The 19762-nt window shown below is 55.6% G+C and overlaps 4 protein-coding genes across 4 annotated transcripts; 1 reads left to right on the top strand and 3 right to left on the bottom strand.

The window, feature by feature from the left end:
* Window positions 1-7458: 7458 nt before the first annotated feature.
* Window positions 7459-10086, bottom strand: BKA78DRAFT_152805 (uncharacterized protein). The gene is made up of 6 exons (XM_066882974.1): window positions 9697-10086; window positions 9340-9645; window positions 9040-9267; window positions 8954-8990; window positions 7934-8901; window positions 7459-7849 (listed from the first exon to the last, which is right to left on the bottom strand). Exons 1-6 carry the CDS (start codon window positions 9804-9806, stop codon window positions 7672-7674), a joined length of 1827 nt encoding a protein of 608 aa, XP_066743542.1. The 5' UTR covers window positions 9807-10086; the 3' UTR covers window positions 7459-7671.
* On the bottom strand, window positions 9891-10694 carry BKA78DRAFT_152797 (uncharacterized protein). The gene is made up of 2 exons (XM_066882973.1): window positions 10206-10694; window positions 9891-10159 (listed from the first exon to the last, which is right to left on the bottom strand). The coding sequence occupies exons 1-2, from the start codon at window positions 10603-10605 to the stop codon at window positions 9975-9977; spliced, it is 585 nt and encodes a 194-aa protein (XP_066743541.1). The 5' UTR covers window positions 10606-10694; the 3' UTR covers window positions 9891-9974.
* A 1814-nt stretch (window positions 10695-12508) lies between these two features.
* BKA78DRAFT_252472 (transportin-2) lies at window positions 12509-15440 on the bottom strand (the record flags this gene model as incomplete). The annotated part of the gene is made up of 3 exons (XM_066884742.1): window positions 12509-12610; window positions 12662-15280; window positions 15339-15440. 3 exons carry the CDS (start codon window positions 15438-15440, stop codon window positions 12509-12511), a joined length of 2823 nt encoding a protein of 940 aa, XP_066743540.1.
* A 1831-nt stretch (window positions 15441-17271) lies between these two features.
* On the top strand, window positions 17272-19222 carry BKA78DRAFT_152687 (concanavalin A-like lectin/glucanase domain-containing protein). Its single transcript, XM_066882972.1, has 3 exons — window positions 17272-17815; window positions 17871-18176; window positions 18229-19222. Exons 1-3 carry the CDS (start codon window positions 17413-17415, stop codon window positions 19038-19040), a joined length of 1521 nt encoding a protein of 506 aa, XP_066743539.1. The 5' UTR covers window positions 17272-17412; the 3' UTR covers window positions 19041-19222.
* The last annotated feature ends 540 nt before the right edge of the window (window positions 19223-19762 follow it).

Raw genomic sequence — 19762 nt, 5'->3', positions numbered from 1 at the left:
GAAGATATCGGTCGACTCGACAGTGGCTGAGATGGGCTCGTTGCACGTTGTTCTCGTCTCTGATACCATCTGATTATTTGCTCCTTGGGACGAAATCTTGGAACCATTCATTCCACGAGCATGTTTTTTCGACTCTGGTCCACGCGTCTTTTTCCCCCTTTTTGAATGATGTGGAGATGTGTACGTGAGCTGCAAGTGTCTGTGTGCGAAGGAAGTGACAGTATGCCATGGATCTACGAGATTTGCACAAGTGGAGATTTGTCGCTGTTTGGTTTTTTTGAAGAAGTGATTGTCTCTTTGATCCAGTATTGGCATAACACCAACAGGCTGCCAATCCATCCGTCACTTCCTTACCCACGACAGACGAGGAATCTTTCAAAATGCTTGATCACTGACATTCTTGATTTTATTTACTCCCCGCGTTGACGGGAGGGAAGTGTGAGCAAAGCGATAAGACCACAAGACGACCGACTGGCCTCTTCATCTTCAGGTCGTCTACAGTAGTATCTCTGCCTCTGTATTTGCGTCCATCAGATGGCAAGCATACCTATCTGCTCCTGTTGCCGCGGATGACCATCTTACTTTCTGGGCGCGCGGAAGGATAGTAATCGGCCATTGATTGCATTGAGCAAAACCACGAGTGTCTAGCAATTTACCCGTGTGTCTACAGTATGTGATCTTCCAGTGAGGAATGAAGGCAGGTGAGGCCGACAGTAGAGTCAATTGGTAAACGACTTGGATACAGGGCTGCGGAGCAAGGAGCTGCCAAACAGCCGGCCAGCCAATCAAACAGCCAATCATCTATCCAATCTGCTTAGACAGACGCGACAATGCGATATGTGATGGCAACACGCCAGACGAAAAATGAGACAGCATTCGGTGACTGACAGACAGCCAGCAAGACAGACGGGCATCCACGGCTATTCGGACGTCTAGCTGGCCGGTCGGCAAGTCATGCGACGTTGTGCCCGCTTAGAGACAGAGCGCGAGAAGACACCCAAAACGACGATAGCAGGGGGGCAGCCAAAGCAGCTAGAGGCTGAAGTTGCCAAAAATCGACGAAAAGAGAACAGCAAAAGAGGCGCGTGATCACTCACATCCACCTCCCATCCCAAAATGGGCCTGCTGCACAGCAAATCTTGCATACGGCAGAATAGAGCAAAGCAGGGCAGGACAGGGCTGGTAGGCGCAGGGCTCGAAGATCAATGAAACCCGCGAACCAATTTTATCTTCGTGGCCGCGATAGGAAAAAGAGTCGACAAGTCGAGCGACGAGACGATGAGAAAATAGCACATGCACCACCCACGCATGGGCCCAACAAATGGAGCAAACATTCCACGCCTGCCGATTAGTGAACGGCCGGCCGGCACGGCTCTATCCGTGAGCCTATGAATCTGTGTCAGTGTGTGGTGGTTCCTGCTGGTCTGCCCTACGGACGATGAAAGGGCTGCTGCTGCTGCGACGCTGCGCCACACGACGGTGTTCTCTTGACTCGGGGACGATGGGCGAACGGACGTCGGTCTCGTGATGCGCGAGATAGATGGCCGTGGAAGATGAGTAAGGGCAGAGCACTGAGTAGCAACGGCTATCGTCAGAGTGCGCGGGCTGGCGGGTGGGCGCGCGCGGGCGTTGGCCAGACCTTGCTTGGTGTTTGACGGCGCTTTTTTTTTTTTACTTGGACGATGGAGGAGGGAAAGAGGGAGGGAAAAATAGACGAGCGGGGATCAGGGAGATCAGAATGCCGACTGGCGCTGCAAGTGGTTGGATTTTGTGAGATGGGTATTGCCAGTCGGTGAAGTGTCAGGGAGGGAGACAGTCCTTCAGCCAGTCGCAGAAAGTGGGCGATTAGTTGAGGTGGTGGGCACGGGCGCTGTGGTCTTTTTTGGTGGGAAGACAGGCTGGTTGGTTGGCTGCCGGTCAGGTCCATGGTTAGGAGCGAGTCGAGTATGTTGCAGGTTGGACATGGTTCTTTTGCTTAAGCTATGGTTGTGTCGTACGATGTTTAAATGACGGGCATATTGCCATGAAGAAGGAAGGTTGTCAATTGCTGGGCGATGCTGCAGGGTGGACGGACAAGGGAGACTGAGGCATGGCATCGCGTCTCGCAACCAGTGACATGCACCACGACCATGACAATGTGGCTACGGACGTAGAGTCCGGCTCCGCGAGAGTTGTTCGAAACAGGCAAGAGGCGGAGGAGCAAAAGCCTCAGGCAAGCCGGAGGACAGAGGGCACGACAGAGGGGGCGTGGGCCTCCTCCCGTCGTCCTCCACCAGCGAGCGAGTGGTGAGAGTCGAATCAGGCAGAACATCGGCGGCGCCCGACACTGGCGGGCCCGGGGCGAGTTCCGGTCCGTCCGGTAGCGAAAGGCTTTACCTAGGCCTGAATCAGGACAGGGTCAGGCCGTCATGGGTATTGGCGGGACTTGACTCGGGGAGAGCGGCATGGACCATGGGTAGGTAGCGAGCGGCGGGCAGTGGAGTGCGTTGTTCATGATGATGATGCTGGTGAGATGTTCATGAGGCTCGAGACGAGGTACCGCATGCGGACAAGAGCAGCGGCCATCACAGGGCTGAGTGACGAGGGAGATCTCATTCGGATTTAGACTTGGAAAATAGGAGAGCCAGAGCCACAGGAGCAACGGGCCGAAACGGGAGAGACGTTGAGATTTGAGATTGGATGGGCAGAGGCTGAGAGTTGCTCCGTCCGGGCGTTCGTAGGGCAGGGAACACGATAGGGCTGTCGATGAGGTTGTCTTGACTTTCTGAAGCGCGCAAGCGAGCGCGTTACAAGGCGACCTTGTGGCTGTGCAGCAGCGCTTCTCAGGCAGTTCGCCCTCGCTTTCCCAAACAGAGTCTCGGGCGGATGGCCGCAACGAGGAGCCAGCTGCGAGAAAATTCCCAGTTTGATCGCCGCCCGCGAAGTCGGACTACCTTATCCGGCCATGGTCGGTCTAAGAGGCACAGCTTCGGCTTCGGGCTCCTGTGCCAACGAGGCCCTCGCCGCCGACAACTTGCTCAGGGCAAGAGTCCGTCAGTGCTGACAACGAAAGAGAGAGACACTTACCGTACTCCGCCCGGGCTCGCCGACGCTGATGAGGTGAATGTCTCCGTCCGTTCATGTCATAGCAGCAGCTCCGCCGTGCTTGGCAACTAGGTCGAACCCACCGTGCTCTGCTTGGTGTTCATCGTTCCTCTTTCGGACTTTCCCCTGTCCCCCTGCGAGCCTTGCCAGAGATGCCCTGTCCTGCCCTATGAACACGGCCCCATAAAGCCCACTGTATAGACTTCTGTGCCCTGACCTGCCCTGCCCTACCGTGGCAACCTGACATGGCCCGACCGTAGGTACCTGGCTAGCGGGCAGGTAGGTCATCGACAGCTGTTGATCTCCGGAGAAGAGCATCGATTCCCGACGCTTCTCGCGGCTGGGCGAAAACACCAAAGAATCCCGCGAAGAAAAACCGTCGTCGGGCAGCGGGGCGGCGCAGGAGAATGGTGGAGAGACGTTCAACACAAACCATAAAGCCAAGCCCAAAAATCCATGCCGGCTGGCCGGCGCCGCAGCCCTGCTCCCCTGGCTGCTGCTGGCCTTCTCGGAACGGCAAGTCCAGTCCGAATTACTCACAGCCAGCCCAGGCACCCTGACACCGACCCCAGTCCGCCGATTACCTATCAACACGCCCGGTACCCAGCTCCGTCGTCAGGGAGAGAGTGAGCGAGCTGTATGTAGGTGAACGGGTGCAACAAGGACGGAAGCAGCAGCAGACAAGCGGTGGGGATCAGGGCTGAGACGGAGAAAAAAAGAAGAATCAGCAGCAAGACGATTGGCCGACGCGAGAATAGAAAAAGGGGACCTGACAGACATGCTGCAAAAGAAACAAAAAAACTACTAGTTTGCTCGCAGGGTAGGGGGGTTTATTTTTTCTCCCCACTGGCTGCTGCCACCAACAGCTGCAGTAGACTGGCTGCAACCATGACGGCAGACACGCAGTACCTGCGGCACGGCGCGACGCAATGGAACATTGGAAGAAGGAAAGGTGCATCGACGCGACGAAAAAGAACGAATGTTGTGGATGAGGCGGTCAAGCCCTACCTGCACACTTGACCACCGCCTCTTCTTGCTTCCGCAACTGCTGGTGCTGTTGCTGAATGCTGCTGATGATGTTGTGCAAAGGTTGAGCGGAATAATATTGGTAAGCGCTCGCTCTTTCGGGGACAAAACAAGAAGAAGGCCGGCAGAAAGGCTGAGCGGAAACACTAACCGCAGAGAGGGACTGACTGACGGGACGGACGGGCATCGAAAGTCGCGCACAGCGTTTAGCCTCGGTCGTCGCCGCCGCCGCCGTTTGCATGCATATCCTTGCAATGGTGTCTGTACAGGGCAGTCCATGCTGCCCACGCGCGCGACTGCGGCGGCGGCGCGGAGAGGCGGCGGCGGGCATGCACATGTTTACGTCCATGTTGTCTGTCGATGTTGACTGACACAAAAAAATCAGCGGATGCGCGGTGATTCGGTCGACGCTTTGGTTTCTTGACGGGGGGGAAACGCCGTTAGCTGGAGGAGACCTTACAATAGAGTCGGCAGTGCAGCAATCATTGGATAGGCGGGTGGTAAGTGTGCCAATCAGGGGTGTTTAATGGTGTGGGGGGAATGGGTGGGATGGGATGGAGTGGATGGGTGGCAGCGGAGCGGGGAGGGGGCTTAGCAAGGGCATCCAAGAATGGAAGGCAGGCTCTTTTAGTCCATAGTCCACGGTGCTCCATCCATCCAGTTGTCCGTCCGTCCCATCATCGGTCCAGCGCTGCCAGCCAGGAAGTTCCCAGGGCGCCTTGGCGACGATGCCATGCCATCACGCTTCTGCTTTGTCAAAGACTCTCTGCGTTGGGTAAGGCAGGGCGTGAGTTGGTTGCCGCGGCACATTTTGCTCCCCCTAACTCTCCCCAACAAACAGCACCGTGAAACACTTTTCGGTGTAAGTGCCCATGCGATGATTCCTGCTAGCGCGAGTTGTGTTGCAAGCCAGGTAGAAGACTCAGTCGCGCTCCTCGGGCGGAAGGATGGACAAGACATGTCAAGTCCGAATGAGCGAGCTAGCAAGAGGCGGGTGAGTTGGCTGAGATGCATACATATCTGCAAGCAAGCAGCAAGTAGGCGTGTTTGCATATTACCACCGTGGCAGCCATGATGCCATGCCGGGCATGCCATCCGCCGGCGGGCCACGAGGGGTGCTGCGGCGGCGGCCACGCGAGGGTTCGGTTCGTCATGCGTTCGTCGCCTTCTTTGCCATTGTTCCGGGCGGCTGCTGCTGTCTCTCGCGTATTGTGTGTACTGCATGCAGCACGGAGCCAGGTGGGCAAGCAGGTGGTTGGGTGGGTGACTTGAGTGATGATGCCCAGCGCCGCCTTCTTTTGGTCGGCCAGTCAGTTTCGATATCTTGAACATCACTATTTATCCACCGTCCGAGTAAAGCGGGCAATGGTAGCGCGCCAGGCCGCGGTGGTGAGAAAGGAAACAAAAATTTGTGCGAGCCGGGTAACACAGGTTCGCCCGGTAGAAGAGCGGAGAGGGACTTGCGCTCGCCAACAGTCGCCACCATGCTCGCAGTACTTGCTTGCATTTGCAAGGTGGGTCAGGTAGGTAGCTTGGTAGCGCAAAAACAAAGTGCTCGGGTTCGGGTCTGCTGCCGTCAGTCACTTCATGATTCCCGTCCGCTGAACAAGCTCGACAGGGTGGGTACCTGCCTAAGCACTTGCACAAGTACCTTGCCTTGGCTACATGGAATCAGCTTGGCCAGGATTGTAGGTCAACAAAGGACGCTACCTATGTACCTGCTGGGTAGGTGGACATTTAGCCTTTACTGAGCGTCTGGTCTATGCTGGGTGCCCATCTGTTCCAAGTTTCTCCGTTGCTTCTGTGCCGTCTGCCGCGGTCTGTCGTCATCATGCTGGTCGAATTGCTTCCTGGGAAGGTCGTTGGCCCCCTCTAACCGAGCAAGTAACTATACCGCAAGAGATTCCAATGAAGTCATCAGCTTCTTGGGCTGCGAAATCGAACGATTGGATGAAGAAATGGCTGTTGAGGTGGACGTGAAGTCGAAGAATGAATTAAATATTATGATTATTGCCGTCCTTATTCCATCCCATATCGCTGTAGTTTTCGTCTCGCTGTTCGCATTCTACAAGTAGTCGTTGCTCATACAGAATCATTACACTGTCTCCCATCGGCCAACCGAATGAGCGCAAGTCGAGTCCTTCTGGTTTGCTGATTGTTGCTTTGCTTCGTTGTTTCGTACTGCCTGCCTGCGCTGTCTGTCTACACTGTTCCTCGTCACTCGTCTCAAATTCTCCTCGTCTCAACCTTCACATCCGCACCACCCTACTTCTTTTCCTCCCCTGACTGCAGTACGACCTCTCGACGCCCTTGAACTTCGCCTTTTGTTGCTCGCGCGATATTCCAATCCAACCGATGATTTCCCAAAAAGTAATATTGCGCAAAAAGAAGCAGAAAGAAAAGATCCACCAGTCATTGCCCTAAGGAGTAGGGGATAAAGCTAACACAAAAGAGAAGGTATGAACGAAAGATCAAAGGGAGAAAACCGCTCACTCTAGCACGCTTGCTTGCTTGTGCGCTTGACTCTTTAGTTGGACTCAAAAAGAATGGGTGGACAAAAAAGGAAAAGGGGCCAAAGTAAAAGTGTCCGAGAAGATCGAAAGGATGAACTCCTGCAAATGCAATCGAGTTGGCGCAAGTAGATCCCCAAGAAGCTCCTGTGCAAGTACATGTGCTTTACTGTGCGGTGTGAGACATGGATGAGTGATCATGCCCTGCCTACGTGCCTGCCAGGCTGTAGAACATTTTGTGGCGCCGGATAAAGGTAAGGAGGTGGTGAGAAGGTTGGGCATTGCGTAATGGTGATGTAAAAAGAGGTTTGAAGCGGGGGAGAAAGAAGGAGGATGATGATGCCACCAGACCAGCCAGACAGGGCAGTGCCCGGCTCAAGGTGATCTGAGATGTGAAAGAAGATTGAGAGATGAGATGGTTGGGACGTGTGAGGTGTTGGAGGAATAAGGTAACTCGGGCAGTTCGGCAGCCTCCTTCGCGATTCGGTCCCGCGCTGGGCAGCAGCCAACCTGCCAGCCTGTCGCGATGAGATGCGATGCGATGGCCGCCGACGAGGCAGTGACAGCAAAGACGCGGCGGTCGCCGTCTCCGGTGCGTTTGTTTAGAGTTTGTGCTTCTGTGCATACACTTCGGCTACTCCGACGCCCGTCCGCGTCCGTCCGTTTGCCCGTCCTTCCCTTCCGTCAAATGTCGGGTATGCCAGTGCCTTGGGTGCTACGTGTCGACGATAGCGGGGATCAATCCGTACAGAACGAGACAGCTGAGGATTGTTCAAGGCGCCTATGAGGGCGTTGGCGTAGGCACCCGGTGGCGCGCGGGTCAAGTCATCCCCGGAGAGCGCGCGCGTGGCATGTTCCGAATGTTGAGAAGGGGGCGGAAGAGAGAGGAGTAAAACGCAGTCACGCCTAGTCGGCGACCCCGGATCCCATTGGCCATCGAGGCAGACAGCATTTGACCATGACTCGGGCGGGCAAGACAGGCATAGCCGGCCCAAGACTGCGCTTCCCTGACCGGAACGCCGGCTGCGCGGGCCGTCCGTCTTGTCCAACTTCATATCGCGTCTCTGCCCTTACCCTTGAAGCAGGGGTCGGAATTGTCGAATCTGATCTGAACCGGCGCCGAGTGGTGGTGCTGGTGGCCATGATAGCCACCTTGATGGTGTGGATAGGATCGAGGGCGGAAAGGGTCACCGTGGTGATGGAGTGTGTGTTGAGGAGACTGATGATCCCTGTGGAAGAAAACGATTTCGAAATTTCAGCCTCTCGTCCTTTTGTCTGTCTAGGTCCATACCGTCGGAGTAGTGGCCACGAACCCGCCGGTGTTGTACCCAAGTCCCACGCCACCTCCGCCGCCTCCAAAGCCAAACACACTGTCGTCGTGCCCGTAGCCAAGCGACGTTGCCGCGGGGGAATTCAAAGGTGACGAGTATGCGCTTGCAGGCCGCACATAGTCGACGGCTGACCGCGGCACCTCCAGGTATGGCGATCGGGCCTCGGACATGATTCCTCCCGGTGTCTGGACGTGGACGGGTGTCTGGACATGGAGAGGAGATGCAGCAAAGGCTGGGCTCAAACTTTGTCCGTAGCCGTACTCCGCAATCTGATTTTCCAAGTCTAAATTCAGCGTCTCCAGCCCGTAGGGATTATGCTCCAAATGCAGGTCGACGTTGTGTTGGCGATTCCACTCCCGTCTCGTCCGGTAATTTGAAGCCGTCTCGCGTGGAAAGTCCATGAGGAAGGCAACGGTTTGCATGTTGTGGGCGTATCCATGACCCGCTTGCAGTGCATCAATGCACCTGACAATCTCCTCGAGGGGAATGATAGCGTTGTCGGCACAGAACGAGGCACCAATATCGGAGAATACGGGCTCGATCGCAACTGCCACAGCGTAGAAGAACGAAAGGACAAGAAGCACGTTGACGTCTCCACTCCTGGCGGAAAGCAGAGATATCGGGACCCAGAACAGCCATTTCCGAAGCGCATAGAGTTGTTGGAACTGGTCCTCGGGGGTTTGTGGGGGGTTGGAGACTCGGAGACGTTCAATGTAGCCTTTCAGCTGGTCCAACCACTTGCTTTCCTGTTCGTAGTTGACAAGGTACGGTTGGAGTCGTTCGATGTTCGAGTGTACGAGCTGTAACGTGGCAAGGTGCTCACGACGGGCGTCCGCGCTGATGAAGGAAGTGCCAGTGTTGAAGAAGGTTTGCGGGGCGGTCGATGCTTGTTCGGTGATGTACTCCGAAAACGCCGATTCGTGTCTCCATGGCTGCATGGCACTGGTTATCTAGAACAAAGTCAGTAAATGTCAATGAATCCATGGCGTTCGTTCATCGCACCGTCTTGATGCCAGTCATCAAAGAGGCCCACCCCCGCCTGATACTTGTCAGTGATGGTCCAACAAACGAGTCTGCGAGAAACACACCAGTCCATTGCTTGCCATGAAAGAAGTAATGAAGAGGCCAGTACGGCGTCCGAGTTCGCTCTCGAAAAGTTGCCGATGGCCTCGTGCAGGCCCTTGAGGGCAATGCCGCCGTGGGCAATGGCAACATTTCTCGTCTCACTCGACTGCGAAATCCAGGCCAGATGAGAAGCGGAAAAAGCGAGAATGGAGTGCATCACAAAGGGGTACGACGATGCCAGACTCAAGAACCTGATGAGGGGCGGGGTTAGTAAGACTGAATACGAACAAGACCCAGTCGAGTGGTGCTTTCGGCCCACTTACTGCGGCATATTTCCGGCCCAGATGGTCAACTTTGACGTCCTGCCACGGAACATTTCGGTCGTAATGGAGGAAAGGTGGTGGATGAGGCGGAGGTCCGTCTTGGAGTAGAGAGTCCATTGAGGCTGGGGATAAACGCCCAATTCCGGAAAGGGAAACTCGCCAGTGGCCTTCCAGATGTCGACCATGGCCTCGATCTCAGGAGTCCAGAGGAGATTGGGCTGTTGAGCACCTTTTGGGCTGTCCGGAGCAGCCGAGGTAGGGCTGTCGTTGTAGTCACAGCGGACCTGGTGCTTTGTGCAGTTTCGGCTGGCGAGAGGGTCAGTGTTGAGCAATTTTTTGAAACGAAAAGAAGACTACCATTGAGGAAAGGTCTCGTCGCAGCGAATGTGCCTCTTCTTGCAGGTTTTGCAACCTTTCCGAGACTTGGTATGGCTACGGCGCGAAGGACCACCACCGGGACCGGCCATTTTTGATGCGGAGTGGTAGTGGGGAGGGGTTTGGCGGTGGTGTTTGGGATCAGGATCAGGATTAGCAGGTTGCGGGGTGAGGCGTGAATCCAGAGGAGGCCCAGAGCAGGTTCTGGAAAACCAGGTAGGGTAGGTACGTCAGGATATCGGGACTGGGAGGTTTTGAGGCTAACGAAACGAGCGTGACGGCGGAAAGCCAAAGCGAGTGTTTGAGTTGATTCGGTGGGCAGGGCAAGCTGAGCAGCAGGCTACTCTTATGGCTTGTGCGAGGTTCCGTAGGGTTTTGCTCGCAGTGGGAGGCGGGCGCAGGGACTGGCCTGCATGTCCACAAATAGAACCACCGCTCGACTTGCCTAGTCAGTAGTCAGCGCGTGCTCGTGGCCGATGGCATCAATTAACCTTCTCCACGACGGCGACTTGAACGTGACCACCCACTGTAACGCTCAGATGCTAAGCTCAGCACACGGATCCAGGCACACGGTCCTCTCTGTTTCGGGGGGCGCAAGGGTATCGAAGTTGTTATAATGCAAAGGGGACCACGGACCTGAGCAACGCCCAAAACGGCCTCCTCCGCATGTGGTAGAAACCATGACTTGCGCCTCAGCCGCTCCATGATGGCTTGCATGAGCAGACCGCCACCCCCCAGCAGCGCTTCCGGATGCCCTTGGGTGTGGGTTAGAGTGCCCTGGCTAGGGGCCCTAGCGACACTTGACAGCTTTGACAGGAAGACAGTAGTGACACGCTTGATCCCGTCCGCCATCATCGACGGCTTCTCCGGCTTCTTGTTCGAACTCATCATAAGCAGCCAGTCGGTCAGATCGCGTCCTGTATCCGTACCGTAGATGCATGCCACACAGATTCGCTAACCCTTTGGCACTGCAGCGCCATGCCAAAAATAGCCGCTTGTCCTGTATGGATGCTGCCAGGTGAGCTGGCTGGCTGGCTGGCGGGCTTGCGCTGGGCTGGTGCCTCTCCGGCTATCCGTCTTGGTTGACCTCATATGACTTGAAGTGCCGGAACGGAGTGGTCCATGTTGACGTCGCGTAAATCAAACTGCCTGCTGTTAGCTGCACGGCTCGCCGCGAAAAAAGTCGACAACACAGCCTGCATCGTCGCTCGCTCGCTTCATTTTTTTTACGTCGATCGGCTGTGCTCCCTCGACGTTTGGGGTCGGGGCAGCGTCGGCCGGCGCCAAGAGACGAACATGAGCGACGCAACACGCGCCGTCTGGTGGTCTTGTTGTTCCAGCAGGGCTGGCGAGCAGCGTGGCTGAGCTCACCGGGAGTGGGTTGATGACTGGTGGAGAGACGAGAGAGGAATGCGAGGTGTAAGGCTGAGTGCCGGCCGAAAACCACCACCAAAACCCACATGCCAATGCCATGATGCCAACATAACGTCGCATCGTCGAGTGTCGCGCGCTCCTATACTCAACTGTACCTTGGTACCTTACTGATGCTCCTTCTCGCTTGTTGTCTTTCGGGGCCCCCGGTCGCCCCGGCTTAGCTCACCTTACTCGCCCGCTTGTTCCTCGATTCAGTGGCTTGGCACTTCCGAATCCTCCCTCCAGTCTTATTCCAATTCTTTTTTAGTCCTTGTTGACCGACCGACCCAAAAACGAGCAGCCAAGCCAAGCTGTCGGAGCGGAGCAGAGCACGAGAAGCTACATGTACTTCATGTCATCATCGTCGCTCACGGTCTCCATGACCGTCACGGCACCCAGAGGCAGAGAGCACCACCCTCGCCCGACCCAAAAAACTAACCTTTGCGGCGCAGCCACATAGCGTGCCCTGCTCCGGCCTGCCCTACCCCTTGGTCTCTTCCTAGACCCTTGCTTCACCAACATTTCGCTGCCCTCTCCTCAGGCGAGCCGCCTCGGCAACTTCAGGCATCTCCCAGCTCGTCAAAAAGCTGCTGCACTGCGGCTCCGCAAGGAAAGGCCCGCAATATCAACGCCTTAACGGCTTCCGTTTCGGTACCGACAGCTGCTGCTCTCAAGTCACTGATGTCAGACTACCGATACACAGTCAATTTTCCACCACTACCACATCATCGTCAAATCTTTGTGCATCCGGGCCGCATCGAAAACGCCCAAACTTTTGTGTCTTGATTGAGGCTCGACTTTTCCTGTTCGCTTGCCCTTGACCCATGCTGGCAGCTAACCAACTGCTTAAAAAGGTCTTGGGCAAAGAACAGTCCAGCTACCTACTGACCTATCTACCTATCGAGTTTGATATCTAAGCTAGTTCGCTGCTGCTACTTACTGCTGTCATGATCCTGCCGTCGCTCCTGACTCCTCCCGCTTTCCCGCCCGAGAACCTGATCGAAGGAACCTCCTGACTGCTCCGCGACACCGACCACCGCGCCCACTTCGATTCCCACCCCCCCTTCGCCACCTGACGTATTGGCTCCCGATAAAAAAGAAACCGTCGACGCTTGAGGGCCGACAATGCAACGTGCCTGCGGTGCTCAGCGCGTAGAAATGACAGCTCGCTAGAAATCAACCACGAAGTGAAAATAAAGAAGAAGAGTCTATGTATGCCCTTGTCCATCTCATTACAGTGCCCACTCTTGCTCTCAGAGCCCGCGGAATCGTGGATCCGGTGGGTCATTGCTCCGGATCCATCATCCGTCTCTTCCTCGGTACCCCATCGTTGTGACGTAGTTACCACTCGGTCCACCGACGACCTAAAAGCGGTAGTTTCTCACAAGTGATAAGCCTGCCTTAGTGCCTGCTCCTTGGCCGGCGGCAAGTGGTGTAAAAAGCTGTCAAAGTCCGGAATCATGTTCTTGTACTGCAAAAGCGCCTGCTTGATTGTTAGCAATGTTGCGCACCAACACGACCGACTTGATCTTACCTTCGAGAAAGCTTCCGCTGGCCCGTTATTCTCTGGCGACGACAGGAAAATCTGGGGTGCGGATGCCATCTCGGCAAAGAAGTCGAGCAGGCATTGCTCCATGGCTTGTGGGTTGCAGAGCACAACGTAAATGAATCCCTTTAGTGCGTGGCCCTTCTCGTCCGTCCAGTCCACGTGCTTGATCGCGTTGATGAAGACAGGAGCAAATGTCGCCAGATGCGGAGCGAGGGCTTGCGCGTTGCCGATTCCTAACCGGCCCAGTGCTATTGCGGCGTTTTCGGTGAGCGACATTGGTATTTTCCCGCCGAACAGAATCGTTGCGAGTTTCTGCAAAAGCTGCTCCACATATGGAGCCATGCCTTCCTTTTGACGCATGGCAATCTCGCCGACGGACCAGCAGGCGTTGTTAACGACAGGGAAGCCGTTGTCTGGGATTTCAGGAACCACGTTGCCCAGATCTAGCTGCGCTATCAAAATCTCAAGAATTGATGGGAGGAATGGCTGAAGCTGTGGGAAAACGTAAATCGCGCAGTCTCCGAGCAGCGCGTAGGCTGATTGCCGCACATCATTGTTAGGATCCTTCATGCAGTATGCCAACAACTCGAGCATATTCGGCTGCGATGTGGCAACAAGCTCAGTGCTCTTTGGCTCGTCAAGCGCTTGGATAATAGCACTCAGCAGGTCCAGGCTGGTGACGAGAAAATCTTTTTCGGGCTCATCATACCCAGGAGTATTGGCGGCCACAAAGTACTCCTCGAGATTTTGGTGGATGATGTTGATGCACCTGGTGAAGATGGGCCTTGCGAATGGCGCAAACAAGTCCCCAAGAGCTGATGCAACGTACGAGAGGCATTCCAGCAGCGGGAACATTTCCCTTGACCGATCCGAGACCTTGTTCCATCTTTGGATCAACGCAGGCATGAGCAGTTCCACGAGCTCGGGATTTTTCAGAGCCGGCCCAACGTGTTCAGCCAGAGTCTGGACGCAGTCGTACAGGATGAACATGTTGCGATCCTTGTACCGGGCAAAGCATTGGACGAATTGCCGGACAATCACCGCGCAATAGGGACTGAGCTGACCGCCAGCCTTTTCTTCCAGGTTTGCAAAAGCCGAGGCGGCTGCTTCTTGCACGCGCTTGTTGCGGTCCAGCATGCGCTTCAGAATGCCGTCCATCATCGGCTCAAAATACTGCTGTTGGCCAGCGGGGTCCAGATGCGAGGCCCAAGCCGAGTAGCGTCCAAGGGACCAGCAAGTAATTTGGCGAACGACAGGTTCCTTGTCGTCGAGTAGCGAAATGAGGTACTGTGTAAGCTCGGGCAAGTGTGGCTGCACAACTTCCATACAGCCATCGGCGATTGCTCCGAGGGCGAGAACGGCTGCCTCTCTGTTTTGCCATTCTGCGTGCTTGAGGTTGTCCTTGAGGTAGGGCAAGGTGACTTCGAATACCGGCTGGTGGAAAACGGAGGCCAAAACGTCCAGCCCGGCCGCGGAGCACTTCCTCAGATTCCACTGATCTTCAGGGTTTCCATCATCGTCATCGTCGTCAAAGTCGTCGACTTCGCCTTCGCTTAGATCATCTCTGTCGGTAGCAGTCGGCGCGGCAGTCTTCTCCTGGTTCGACGCATCTCCATTGGTTGCCATTGACCGGCCAGCCTTTGAGTGAGCAAACATGGGTTTGATGTCCTCTTGCTTGTCCTCTTGATCCGCGTCCTCATTATCCCCCTCCAGCCTCAAGATTTCATCCTCGCTGTAGACCATGCTTTCCAGCAACACTGGGACAATCTTGGACAGATGAGGACCCAGCGAGGCTCGCAAGTTTTCATCTTCTCCTGCACACAGCCAGAACTCCGCAGCGTCGAGAGCAAGGTCCGGGTCTTCAGTGCAGCGTTGCTGAACCAGCAAGTAATCAATCAAACCCTCCATGTGCGGAATCACCCTCTCGGGACTTATTTCGGCAATGTGCAAAAAGGTACGGCAGACGTACTTGCGCACCTCGGTGCTAGGGTCGGTTGCCAGACGGAAAAGGGCCAAGAGGATGTTGTCCAAGTTGTCCATGATTGCGCGGGGTTGATCTGGCACGAAATTGTTCAACGCAGCCAAACAGTTGGAGCGCACCCTGGCAATAGGACTGTTTGTGAATTCCACGAGCTTGGGAACCATAAAGTCCAATGGCCTGGTCCCAGCGTAGTCCCTGTCCAGTGCGCGCCGGTTGTCTTCGCAGATCTTGAGCAGTGCACCTGAGGCTCCCTCTTGAGCCTCGAGCGAAATGGATCCAGACTCGTTGGAGACCAGCGTTATGAGATCCGAGAGAATCTGGGGCCACCCAAGAATACCGCCTTGCTTCACCATCTCGGTTATGACGTTGCCCGCGTAGCTCCGCATTTGAGCGTTGGGGTCTTGGAGGACGTTGATGACGACGGAGCGGATGTAGGCCTTGACGGCGTCCGGAATCGCCTTGTACGAGGTTCGAATGTCATTTTTGAGCATTATAGCCGCGGCGCTTCTTGCCGCATGGTAGCTCTCCGGGGAGAGGTCGATGGGCGCAGGAGGCTGGCCGCTGGACAAGAGGTACGCGAGGTAATTGTCAATATCCGGGGCGGTTTTTGCTTGCTTGAGCATCTGAGCAGGTGTCAGGCGGGCTTGTGGCCAAATGATCAGACGGGAGGAAGGGGCGCACTATTTCGGCATTCTTCTGTGCCGTTGGATCATGTCCGCTCAAGGAATCCTTGAGACACTGGGCCAGCTGCCTCAAGGGCTCCGGCTGTGGCTCCCAAGACATGGTGGGGTAGCTGTATCGTGTTGGTGTTGCGCGTTCGTTTGGTGGGGAGTGATGATTTGGAGGGGTGGCGGGGCAGGGTCGAGGAGGCTCTGGCTATAAATGCTTCGCACGCAAAAGCCAGTTGGAGGAGACGAATGCTTCTGCGCAGAATGATCTGGTTAGCAGAGGATCGCTGATAGTGGTGGACAACGAGGGTCGACAGCACGAGGCCGGTGCGGGACAGATGTGCTACGCGAGCATGCGCAGTCAGTACCTTGAGCGGGTTTACTGTGCGACGGCCATGTTCCCAGACGAAGTAAATTTGGAGGGTGATTTTCAAATCGACAAAAAAAGAGGCCTTGTCTGACGACAAGCAGAAATCTTTGTGAAGGTGTCGGCAAGACGGCAAGACGCAGGGACGGGTGCGCTGTCGAGACACGAGCGAGAGAGGGCTGAGACGTCACTGTGTAACGGCTCAGCAGCGCAGGACGGTGACGGTAGAGGTTGAAGGTGGGGAGCGAGTTTGAGGCTCGTTGGCGCACCGTGGAGCAACAGCTTGTGTGAAGGCGCTGCGTTTGGCGGTGGTGCGGGTGCAGTGCGGATTCGCAGAGAGTTGGAAGCCAAGGCGGCGGGCAAAGTGCAAGGGAGCAAACCTGAGCAGCAGCACCCACCGCACGCGCAACGCCAACGACACAAAGATTTTGACCGGGCACCGCACCGCACCACCCTTTTTGGCTTGACAACCTGGCTAAACCTAGCTAGCTGCTGCTACAGTACGAATTGGACAAGACGACGGCTCACATGTCAGCCAGCGACCAGGGCAGACTGTTGTTTCCTGAAGAAACGGCCGGCCGTCAGTCAAATAGATGCGGCCACGGGGCACTTGTTCTTCATCACAATGTGTCCTCTCTTCAACCCTGTCACTGCATCGAGCCGTGTGTTTGAATTCGACATGTGTCGCACCAGGGCGCGGCGCTGGACGCAGGAACGCTATCCTGTCAAGGCTGTGCCTCTTGTTCTGTCAGTGCCGTAACAACGTTGGCTCCGAATTGTCAGTCGTCCCCTGCCTGTGTTTGATGCTGCCGAGTAAGGTCATGGTATGGTGGGTGAGCCGCCGAGAGAATCCCCCGTTGTCGCAGAGCGAAGCTAGACGAGAGCCACGCATCACTCCCGACGTAAGGTCGTGGAATTCTGGCAGTGGAGTGTAGCACGCGCATGTCAAAAAAGCTGGGGTCGGAGCAGCGCAGCGGATGATAAATTAATTGCATGCTTGCCGGCTCGGATGCTGCAGTGATTGTAAAAAGTGCAGAGCGGCAACGAAGAGAATATACCTGTAGGTTGGCCTGGAGACACGGCACGTGACTGGTGAAGGAGAAGGATACGGAAGGCTTCCTTCACCGCACCATTGGACGAACATGGCATTGGCGGAACATGAGGCTGCCGATGGCCCCGAGGGTCGTCGACCGGGACGTAGCAACCAAGTCGAGGCAGGGCTGGCATTCGAGACGCTTGCGACGACGACTGCTTCCGTTATTCATTCATTCTGCACTGCCTGAGGTGTTCCCAAACAGCCTACCGTACCGTCCGGACTCCGATCCAGTTCCACTTCTACCCGCTCTCGTCCCTCTCTTGCACCCTCCTCCTTCACCTTCACTCCCCCTCACGTCGACTCCGGACTCTCCTCTCGCCCATCGCACTCCGACCGCCTGACGACTCTTCCCACCGCCGCCGATCACTCGAGCCGACTCTCCGTCCTCAATCTCCAATCGCAATCGCGTGCCCGCCAAGGGTGACACCGGTCTCGACGTCACCTCTCACGACCGCGCACTGAGAGAGCCCCATCGGCGGGGCGCACACGGCGCAGCAAGACTTTCCTGGCCCCATAGCCGCCACAGCCACTACTGCTACTGCTTCACATTGTGCATCGCTACGACATCACTCATATCTGCATTTCCACTCCGCCGCTCCATCTGCTCCAGGCAGCTTCGCGACCATGCGACTCCCCGATCCCCACTTCCTCCCGCCGCCCTCCACCTTGTCCACCCACATCCGTCCCTCGCATCCCACCGAAGCCTCGTCGCCGCCCTTTGTCGCCTCTGAGCCGACCGACATGCGTTTTCCTATCGATGGCGAACTCACCATGAACACGAGCCAGATGAGCTCCACCGGCAAGGGTATCTTGGTGGGCATGCTGTCGGCCTTTGGCTCTGCCGCATTCGTCGCCATAGTCTTCGCCATCATCTACTTCTTCAAGTACACTGCCCATGGACGCATCTTCTTGGACCGAATAGGAAGGCCGGGTGAATACGATGACGAGCAAGCGTTTTTAAAGGAAGAGGCCGAGGCCTTGGAAGAGATGGATGATCTCCAACGTGCTGAATATCTACGGGCAAAAGGTTTGTCGTTTTTCTGCCATATCGCATCCAAATCTGTGCTGACTGGGGCCACCAGCATTCATACAGGCAAACCCTCCTGAGTCCGCGCAAACGGACATTTCCTTGTCTCAGTTCTTGGCGATCCAGGAGAAGGGAGTTTCAGCATGGGAATTCGAGCCCGAGCTTGAAATTGCCAACTGCTTTGTCGAGGGGCGCACCGAAGTAGAGTTCTTCGACTCCGAGTGCAGCGTGCAAAGCAACCTTCCGATCCCCAAGCAAAACGAAGTGTACTACTGGGAGGCCAAGATTTACGATAAGCCGGAAACGACTACGATTGGTATCGGTTTGACCACTAAGCCTTACCCCCTCTTTCGACTTCCAGGTATGCTTGATTTCGCTTCGCCTCAACCCGTGTTTCGGCTAATTGTCACCAGGCTATCACAAGACTTCTATTGCATACACTTCTCATGGCACCAGGAGATTTAACCAGCCCTTTACTGGTACACCCTATGGACCAACCTATGTTCAAGGCGACGTCATTGGAGTAGGGTATCGCCCTCGAACTGGCACCATTTTCTTTACGCGCAACGGCAAAAAGCTCGAGGATGTCGCGCATGGCCTCAAGGCGCAGAACTTCTTTCCTACCATCGGCGCCAATGGTCCGTGCCAGGTGCACGTGAATTTTGGACAAATGGGCTTTGTTTTCATTGAAGCCAATGTAAAGAAATGGGGATTGGCGCCAATGACTGGTTCTTTGGCGCCGCCGCCACCGTACGGAAGCGAGCAGGGCAGCATTCTCCTCGAGGGCGGGAGAGAAGGAGTGCGTGAAGGCATGGGTTACATTGCCGCGGGATACGCACACCGCCGAAGCGGCAGCCACCAGGTTCGAGTGGGCCGAAACCAACCTACCAGCCCTGGCCCTCAGCGATCACCCACCGATATTTCGCTCGCACAGCTAAGTCTCGTGGACTCGAACGAAGGGGATGTTGGTGAAGGCACCAGCAACACTGTCGCTGAAGGAGCCTTCACCGCCCAGTACGGCAACATTCCCCCGATTGGCCCTTCCGAAGCACCTCCTGAATACGAATCCCCCCATGGCAGTCCACTCGTGGAATACATCAGTCATGAAGAAAACAACCCTCTCCTCGCCCACCGAGGCAACGAGCCCCCCATACCCACCTACGACGCTGCCATTGCCCAGGACAGCGAGAGGCGGGGACGCAGTGATACCCGGGGCTCGCGTTAACGAATTCGATGAAAGAAAGATTCCCAAGCAGCTGTACATTTTTGTGTCCAAACTGACATCTCCGCGCTCGTTTTCATCTTTTGATCTTTACCTCCTGAATTCGCGTTTGGCGGTCATGGCGAATCGGCGTCAACACACAGTCTTTGTTCATCTTTTCTTGCGTCGTTCTTCCCTTTGTGCCGTCCTTTAGCATTGGGTTGCTGGTTTTGCGTGGTGAGGCTGGATTGGATTTCCCCCGTTGGTTGTTTTCGGCCTGGAACTGCCCCTCCCCCCTTTCCTACTCATCTCTTTTGTTTAGCCTGCCACGGCTGGCCGTCAAGGCGGCGGCCTCGTCAGGCCATTTCTCATCGATCATACGTGGCGCTCACTGTTTCTTTGGGCGCAGGAACTTCCTCCACTGTACTGGATGACGCCGCAAAGGCATTTTGCAACAAGCAAGCAAAAAACCGTCCAATTCTTCCTTTGTTGCGGCGTCGGGAGGCACCTTGAATGTTTGAATCAGCGATTTCGTTGGTGGTGGCAGCGCTGGTGGTCGTTGTGGCAATGGGCGGCTCATGAAAAAGGCTTTCATTGTCAATACCTCAGTTCGCGATTAGGATAGATACCACATGCGGATTCTCCTTTCCTAGGTATAACTCCTTTGATTTGCATTGACTTGAACCGCATGTTGAGTGACAATCTCCAAATTTCACGCACCAATCGACCCCGTTTGAAGGGGAATG

This window comes from Phyllosticta capitalensis, assembly GCF_038381095.1.
Source record: "Phyllosticta capitalensis strain CBS 128856 chromosome Unknown BKA78scaffold_6, whole genome shotgun sequence".
Taxonomy (NCBI): Eukaryota; Fungi; Ascomycota; class Dothideomycetes; order Botryosphaeriales; family Phyllostictaceae; genus Phyllosticta; species Phyllosticta capitalensis.
The sequence above is the reverse complement of the archived record's forward strand: the minus strand, read 5'-3'. Positions and strand labels throughout refer to the sequence as shown.

What these genes read in the sequence shown, in the direction of transcription:
- BKA78DRAFT_152805 (XM_066882974.1), bottom strand. Translation starts at nt 9,806, where the DNA reads ATGGCCGGTCCCGGTGGTGGTCCTTCGCGCCGTAGCCATACCAAGTCT. An exon ending in GACGAGACCTTTCCTCAATG is followed by an intron (nt 9,646 to 9,696) that starts GTAGTCTTCTTT and finishes CCCTCTCGCCAG; the next exon opens with CCGAAACTGCACAAAGCACC. An exon ending in TGATGACTGGCATCAAGACG is followed by an intron (nt 8,902 to 8,953) that starts GTGCGATGAACG and finishes ACTTTGTTCTAG; the next exon opens with ATAACCAGTGCCATGCAGCC.
- BKA78DRAFT_152797 (XM_066882973.1), bottom strand. Translation starts at nt 10,605, where the DNA reads ATGATGAGTTCGAACAAGAAGCCGGAGAAGCCGTCGATGATGGCGGAC. An exon ending in AAGTCGCCGTCGTGGAGAAG is followed by an intron (nt 10,160 to 10,205) that starts GTTAATTGATGC and finishes ACTACTGACTAG; the next exon opens with GCAAGTCGAGCGGTGGTTCT.
- BKA78DRAFT_152687 (XM_066882972.1), top strand. Translation starts at nt 17,413, where the DNA reads ATGCGACTCCCCGATCCCCACTTCCTCCCGCCGCCCTCCACCTTGTCC. An exon ending in TGAATATCTACGGGCAAAAG is followed by an intron (nt 17,816 to 17,870) that starts GTTTGTCGTTTT and finishes TGGGGCCACCAG; the next exon opens with CATTCATACAGGCAAACCCT. An exon ending in CCCCCTCTTTCGACTTCCAG is followed by an intron (nt 18,177 to 18,228) that starts GTATGCTTGATT and finishes AATTGTCACCAG; the next exon opens with GCTATCACAAGACTTCTATT.